This window comes from Vanessa atalanta, chromosome 19 (assembly GCF_905147765.1).
Source record: "Vanessa atalanta chromosome 19, ilVanAtal1.2, whole genome shotgun sequence".
NCBI lineage: Eukaryota > Metazoa > Arthropoda > Insecta > Lepidoptera > Nymphalidae > Vanessa > Vanessa atalanta.
The window spans coordinates 2,194,484-2,202,844 of NC_061889.1; the positions used below are offsets into that span (position 1 = coordinate 2,194,484).

The window sequence follows — 8,361 nt, forward strand, 5'->3', positions numbered from 1 at the left end:
GTTTGATGGTAGAATATGTAATGATTGGGTGGCTCGCATGAATTCGTACCACCAAATAATATATTTATTCAGAAGACATTGGATCACACACGTGTTTCCCCAGAACAATTTATTTGAATATGTTAGTGTATTATATCTTAATATCATTATGTAGATATAAAATTGTGTAGTTGTATGAAGTCGACTACACATAACGTAGACAATTCTGTACCGGTAACTTCTTCAGTGCTTGTTTCCGACTTATAAATATTTACATCATATTGTAACAGACCTCATAGTGCATAATGGAGTGCTGCAGTTGGAAATTCTGGATGCTTACTCTTAAAAACGTCTTCCCTTGTGATTACTAAGATAAAGCCTCTTAATTAAAATACTCCAGCATGTATGTATATACATTGCGCTAAAAAGTGGCCTTGACATTTTGCACCTGTCGCACCCAATAAAGTTATATCAAATATTTTCATCAATTTCAAACGAAACTAAACAACTAAACCTTTATATTTATTAGTCTAGGATGTAATCATGTAGCATTTGTTTTATTGGTTGCTTTGAAAACGTGTATCGTGCTTATGGTAGCGTGACGGAAAACACTTTGTTAAAAACGGACGTTTGATATAAATTAACTTTTTATTGGAAAGTATTGCGATGCTAAGTTAAAACTAGTATAAATATTGGATTTTAAATTACTTTTACAGTTTCAAGATGCAGTATGTTAGCACCGTACCTTTGAAATAAATTGTTTTCTTTAAGACCTGATAATTTCTATTTCAGCGTTTATTCAGCGCTCTGTTCTAGCATCGGCGAACTTCATCATCAAAAATGAATCGATAATAGCAATAAAATAGTATATCACTTGTTATGTCAATTGAAAAAGTGTTTATTAAGCGACCTAAAGATTCGTAAACAGTTGTGTAATAAAGCGTACTGTAATGCAGATACATAGTCGCTCTTGAGTGACTGTGGACTGTGACAGTATTTTCGTAGTTTTTTCTCTAATACGAAATTTAAGCGGAACAGCTGTTCTGTACGAAAAAACTTGGAACTCACGTGTACAATACGAGAGTGTAATATCAGAATGTGATATAGAACATTGCCGGTAAAAAATATAAAATTTATAGGATATAAAATATTTATATGATGTATATCATAATGGCGTATAGGCGTCAGTTTTCAACATTTCACGAGTGAGATACGAAGTGATTTCTCGCAGAATCGCATTGCTGTTTGATAAACTTTGACAAAATCATTAACTCGTTTACAATTGAATAAAAAAAAGCATTTATCATATTATTCAAAACAATTGATCAATTCAGGAAATCGTAAAATAAAAACAGATTTTTATGCACAATGTAGACATAGCCTAAAAATTTTATTGGATACGAAGTTAACGGAAACTAATATAAATTAAAAAACTAACCATACATGCGTTACTTAAACTTATTTAGATCGAAATTAAAACGATTATCACGCGTTCATTACATGATTATTATGTTCGATTTAATATACATATATAATTATAACTATCTTTAAATTCTCATTATATATAAAAAATCTTAAAATTAGGGTCGTTGAAATGCTGGTGGCTCTAATTCCTTTTCAAGTTTCGTACAAATCAATGGTTGCAACTGGTAACCTTTTAAATCGCTCAGGAAATCATGGATCGGCTCAAGACGTTCCATAGAAACACCCTGTAATGTAAAAATGTGCATTTGAGTTTTATTGTATATTGATTGAAAGTCCAGTAGTTGGTTTAGCTTATGTGGCTGTAAGTTCTGTGATCTTGGCTTCTTATTATCGGTCGAGGCAATAAAAAGTTATTGAATTTTTCTGTCAAAAGTCGTCAGTAGTTCGATATTTGAAAATTTGATTTATTAACAATTCAATGCATGGATGTGCACCAATCTTTTGCTTATTGATTGTCAAAAATATACTAATCGTTCAGAAAGTTTAATTAAAATCTTAAAAGACCAGACTTTTAAGACTCTTATTCTACGTACTTGATAATAGATAATAATAACAAAATAATATAAAAGCATTCTTATCCCTTAAAGAGATTTCGGCCACCACGCTTGACGTACTACAATTTATTACGACAGTTTTATTTTATGCCTAAACAATATCATATCGAAAATATATATGTACCAAGCTGGGGCAAATACGTATAATATACAAGCATATTCATATGAAACTCACTTCCTCTCGTCGGTAAATTACGGCAGATATCAATTTCCCCCACATGATTTGAACCAAGTAGGGACCGGCACCATCGTTAGTGTCCATAATGTGAAGCTGCATGTATGTCACCAAGTTTTCTGCATCAGCTGTAATCGTTAAAAATATAATTGAAAAATAAAGTTAAAAAAAAATCGTCAATTTTCTCTCTTTTATTTATTTACAAGTGATGCTTTAAATATTCAATACTTTATTGCACAACATATTACAACATATTCCTAATCACACGAGAGTAACAAAAAAAAAAAAACTTTTGTTAGTTGGGTATATTTTCCCTTACAAAACATGTATACGAATAAATTGTTAATTATTATTCTATATTTAAAATTTAAATTTAATGATGCTAAAATATTCATCAAGCATACATATTTATATATCCTTTTTTTTTAGTCCTTGTGGCCATGAACTGCCACAGACTCTACCATTGAAACCAACTTATAGGTATTGCTCATTGTACAAGTGAACTGTAAAGTTCTCTATGAGTTCTTTAACCTGAAAAAAGGTCTTATATCTTATAGCTATCTCTCAGACAAGATATGGTGAAAGAAGTTTTGTAAGAGAAGGGGTAAGTGTAAATATGAGAGAGATATTACAAAGATACAATTTTCCTAAATGAACTAATTGTTAGTCGTTACTTGGCTATAGGGCTTTTTAGAAACCCGTCTATTTCGTTACCACAAAACTCATCAAATATTCTATCGCCTGTTATATCCTAGTAGAACCCAATATTGGTGCCGCATTCTTGATATGATAAAGGATTAATATTTCCTACAGGACTTATCTATGGGCAGTGTTGACTAATTTCCATCAGATTCCCCAAATGTCAGTCCACCTAATGAAATAAAAAACGGCCAGTTTATAATGCTGTAGGATTCAAGGTTTTCGGTTATAGTTAATTGATCAGAGTAATGATTTTTGAAATGATAAACTCCGTGCGTAAAATCATCCATCGTCTGTTCACTGCGATCGTGTAGCGGCTTCATTCCATGGGAACATTTTGCATGGAAAATTATATTATAAATATCTCTTAGTGCACTTACTACTTCTGCTCTATAACGACTTATGCATTAGTCTTTTTTTAAAATTTAATTTACAACATCCACGGGCTCAGTTTGCCCGTGCCTTTTTTACATTTTATTTTTATAAATTTTGGCGTTATTTTATATTTTTACTGAACATCAACAGATCTTCGCTGGACTTCGAGCTTGTGCTCTTCTTGGAAAACGTGACCCATACTGACTTTTTTTTAATTTTAAAATAATATATAAATAATATATGATAATATAGTATGCACTGATCTCTGAGAATGCCCGCGATAATCCTATCATGAGGTGTATACTTACCAAGACTTGTTTTGTTCGTTTCTAAAGAGAAAAGTTGGCGGAAGCAACCATTGATGCCAGTAATAGCTCTAGACCATATATCGAAAGGTTTTTCGGAGTGATATCGCTGTCGAACGATAGTGCCTTTGATTTTTTGTATCAATTCTTGACTAGGCGTGTCCACTTTTCTGCTTATCAGCCACCTGAGACCGGCCTAAGAAAAAACGAATATTTTTAATAGATATCGACCGATTGTTTTAAATATATAAACAGCTCCTGTGGTTTTTGTTAAAGCGTGAGTAAAGCAAGTATATTTAGATTCATTATTATATGCAGGGAGTGCTATAGTTAACGGAAAACATAAAAAATATAAATTTTATAAAAATAATTAACATCTGAGTATATTACAGTACATTTGTACAAGAAGGAGAAAGAACAATAAAAAAACATATTTATTTTGTTATTGTTATTGTAAGTTTATTTAAGGAAAATGTTTTTTTTTTTTTGGTTTAATAATTGAAAATATATTATATAAATAAATTGGTATAAATAGCTTGGTGTTAAGGCTTGCAAACCAAAGCATATAGGCATATAGGAATAATTTGTGTAGTTGTATGCTGATTTAAAGGGCAACAACGGATCAAAATCTTGGTTTCCAAGTTTAGTAAAACATTGGCGATGTACTTCTTACAGCGATGGTGACCACTTATCATCAAGTGGCCCAAATACCTGTCCCCCTCCGAATATAATAAGTAGTAAGTAATAAAGTTTAACCAAAGACGATTTATCAAGACATATTATAGTATATGAAATTCATCAAAATTAAACAAATTAGCCTAAACTTTTTAGTTCTACTAGTAGTCATTGAGAAACTACTTTAACTCTTAGCTCCATCATTGGATCTGCTTGAGTTACATATTTATGGTTATGAAAACTATCGTCATCAAATTTCAGCCAATCGCAGGCCACTGCTGTACTTCTATCTCAAATTATTGGTACTTAGCTGGGAATAATAATGGCTGCAAGACAAAAAATAAATATCTGATTTCCTAAGTACACATTCCTAAAACTCTATAAGGTTACAGCAAATATTGCTTGTGCATCTGTTACATATTAGAAAACCTTCAAACTTTCTAGATGAATTGCCACTTTCTGTCACGCTGCTTATTTAAACAAACTCCACGCTGAGTGCGCAATGTATACTTTTTCCCTCCTCCTCCTAACGATTTGAATGAACACTTAGCCGGCACTCCAAATTAATCAAAATATTCGCAAGCATAATAAGTTGAAGTTACTATTCGCAAATTACTGAACCAAATAATAAGACAGTTTTTTTGTTAAGTATTTCGTTACGAGGTTTCCTAAAGTTTTAACTACATAATACCTTGCAGAAATACATTAAAAATCTGGAATTCAGGATTATTTGTATATTATTAGCCTGAATATTATTATTATATAAGCTCTATGTCAGTTTTGCTTATTGGAATGTTCTCTTGCTATTTGTGTATAAAAGCGCGATATAAATTTGTTTGAATCATTTCATGGTGATTTTATTCTGTTGGCGATAATAGCGAACTACCACGCCGCTTCTAATTTGAGATGTGCAATTGACCCCCATATAAATCGAATAAAAGCAAGGAACTTTCTATATATTTTTTTAATAATAATATCTACATATGAATAAATGTATAAAAAAATATTTGAGTAAACATTAATAAGGTTAAAACAGCTCATAATAAAGGTTAGTATTTCAATATAATACTTAAATAAATTTTATATTATAATATTTAAATTGCATGCCTTTAAAAATACAAATAAAAAAGTTTTTTTTTCAAGCCTTATAAACGTATCTAAGGTTAAAGCCATACATACCCAAAATCAACACGAAGGTGTTATATAAAATACAAGTGAGTTATCTTACCTATGTGAAATTAACGCAAGCGTGCAGTTCACACAAACGGGGACACTATATATATATATATAAAAACTCCTACCTCATCTGTTTCACTCACATCCATTTTATAACACGATATCCGTCTTAATTTCGGGAAACCTCTATTCGGGATGAGAGCCACAACATACCAAGTACCCAAAACCTTTTGCATGTCAAAGTTAGCTTGGTGTCCGTAGCATGGTTTCGTTTTGTCGATCTCTCCATTGGTTAGAGCACTCGCGAAGTATAGGATGAAAAATAATTTAAAATATGGAGTCATGGTTCATGAACGTGCACGCAAGGAGTGGACGGGTGAGGATACCAATCAGTGACATACTCAACGTAGAGCTTGAAACGAATAGAATTGGCAGAACTAATATTAATGCGTTCGTAGTTAAAACATTAAGTGTATTTAGTACTAAATAACTTTGTAAATAAATTTATTTTATCGAAATTTAATTTAGACAAGAAGGTTCATCTTATTAGCAACAACCTATTAATACCTTATATATTAATAGAAGGTTCAAAAGCTTGCTTGTAAATGGTCTTAAAGTTGAATTTAATTTTAGTTGGTACTAAAATTGAATAAAAAATTATAATAGAAAATAATTATCTTTTTTACACACATAATTATAATAGCGTGTAATGTTATGTTTTACGTAAATACTAGATTTAAAATATAAATTGTTATGTCCTCTCTATATATTTTAAAGTGTGGATTGTAGATTGAAGTACAAAATTAGGTGTGATGCGAGTAGTTTCGTGAATAGAATAATCGCCTCTTTGAAAACTGGATCCGCACACTCCAATTTGTCTGCATATTGACATACATTCATTTATAACACTAGAGTTATATAACAATGTCTATATATAAATATAAATTTCATTTCGTCTGTATAGTTACAACAACCCGTTACTGACCCAAAATTGGATAAAAGTCTTCTGTTAAGACGAAAGTGTGAAGCTTATTCACATAAGCCAGCCAGTTAAGAGACATACCGCAGAAAAATCTCCAACGATTTGACATTACATCCAAATTATAAAAGTAAATTAAACACAGAGAACCTAATTGGTACGATTGCACGATTTTAATTTGCAACCGCTGGTAAGATTCACGTGTCCATCACTAGTCTTTCGAGGTCTTTTTTTTATTTCCTATTTTGTATCAATTGCTTAAAACAATTATCATACACTATTCTTAATTCAAATTAAGTAGCGTTATTATATTTATAATAACATTTGATTAGGAAAAGAGGTTACATAGTAATGTGAACTAATCTAGTAATACCCTACTACTAATCATGTAATAATAATATAATGATTTTCATAATAATTATTAACACTAAGGCCTTAATTATACACAAATAAAATTAAATAAACAGTTATGGAGATAATAAGAAGGTGGAGGTGCCATACTTTTAATATATTATACAAATGTATATAAATAAATATTGGACAACATCACATACATTACTCTGATCCCAATGTAAGTAGCTAAAGCACTTCTGTTATGGAAAATCAGAAATAACGATAGTACCACAAACACCCAGACCCAAGACAACATAGAAAATTAATGAATTTTTTCTACATCGACTCGGCCGGGAATCGAATCCGGGACCTCAGAGTAGTGTACCCATGAAAACCGGTGTACACACTACTCGACCACGGAGGTCGTTGCTGTAAATGTAATAATTATTTTATGATCACTAACATCTTAACTGTATCTTTGATATAAGTTTTTTTGCAAAAAATTTTTTATACACTTAACATTAATAACACAAAGTAACATTATCATACACAAGATAAAATTGCAAATATATTGACTTAAAATTTAGTGAGTAGAACAAAAACATGAAGGTTAAGATAGTGGGAGACTTACGTCACCTGATCGATAAATAACTACATAACTAATATTATATATAAATATTACTTTAAAAACAATGAATGTGATGTTTAGAGTTAAGATGAAAATTCTTAGCAATCCACCGATATCTAATGTTACAAGGATGATAATCCATTAAAAGCGGACGCAAAATAAAATTTCAAACGAAATCCCCATTTTCTTCAATTTAATGAAATATTTTCGCTTCATCAGATTTATTACAGCCGTCAAGCAATACTCACAGGATTTACGGACACTTCGAAAATATATTCAAAACGTCGTTTCCCTTAAAAATATTTGCCCATTACGTCTCTTAGTCGATTCGACGACATCTTTAGAAATATCAGTCTTTCTTAGCGAAAATACGGTCATTGTTTAAAAAGTCAAAACCTACATACATTTACTTGAACAAAGGCAGTAAAAACGGTTTATGGACTTGTTATTGCCGTCCCCACGGACATGACGTTTGGAACAAGAGATAGACGTGTAGCGTTTGAATGTTAGATGTTAGTCACGAGTTATAAGTCCTTATGTTGATAAGGACGATTAGTCAATATGGGTAAGTATGTTAATATGATCACAATTTTGAAAATGTGGGTCAGACTTCTGATATAATTTGTAGTTTACTGTACTGTTAATGCGAATAGATCGATTTCACGATTTTAGGTAATAATTAACTGTTACATTATCTTAATGTTTAATGTAAATTTATGATCGTTTTATTTGTGTTAATTATTTTCACTTTTATTTTCAAAGTGTATTTTAAAGTATGTTCATAAATAAGAATGTTTATGAACTCATCGCATTGGCCCTATAGAGCTTAGCATTTTATTGGATGTTTAGTTTAATAATAATCATTTTAAAAATGTAGTTAAAGCTGTGACAAAAATGTGAAAAGTATTATAAGATATTATACTCGTGATATCTCATGAATTAAATCATTTTTCAAACAACGAAACGGCAGAAACAGATTTTAATGTATCCTATGAAAA

The 8,361-nt window shown here is 30.8% G+C and overlaps 1 protein-coding gene across 2 annotated transcripts; it reads right to left on the bottom strand.

Moving 5' to 3' along the window:
- Positions 1-1,373: 1,373 nt before the first annotated feature.
- LOC125071376 lies at positions 1,374-5,799 on the bottom strand. 2 transcript variants are annotated; one of them, XM_047681594.1, is made up of 4 exons: positions 5,549-5,799; positions 3,576-3,768; positions 2,194-2,321; positions 1,374-1,688 (listed from the first exon to the last, which is right to left on the bottom strand). In XM_047681594.1, exons 1-4 carry the CDS (start codon positions 5,765-5,767, stop codon positions 1,560-1,562), a joined length of 669 nt encoding a protein of 222 aa, XP_047537550.1. In that variant the 5' UTR covers positions 5,768-5,799; the 3' UTR covers positions 1,374-1,559. The 2 variants fall into 2 exon arrangements, with proteins under 2 accessions (XP_047537550.1, XP_047537551.1); XM_047681595.1 differs by having other exon boundaries at positions 1,376-1,688; positions 5,567-5,799.
- Positions 5,800-8,361: the final 2,562 nt, after the last annotated feature.

Excerpts from the sequence above, each read along its gene's own strand:
- LOC125071376 (XM_047681594.1), bottom strand. The coding sequence starts at position 5,767 with ATGACTCCATATTTTAAATTATTTTTCATCCTATACTTCGCGAGTGCT. Across the intron at positions 2,322-3,575 it reads AACGAACAAAACAAGTCTTG|CTGATGCAGAAAACTTGGTG; the intron begins GTAAGTATACAC and ends TAACGATTACAG. Across the intron at positions 1,689-2,193 it reads TAATTTACCGACGAGAGGAA|GGTGTTTCTATGGAACGTCT; the intron begins GTGAGTTTCATA and ends TTTACATTACAG.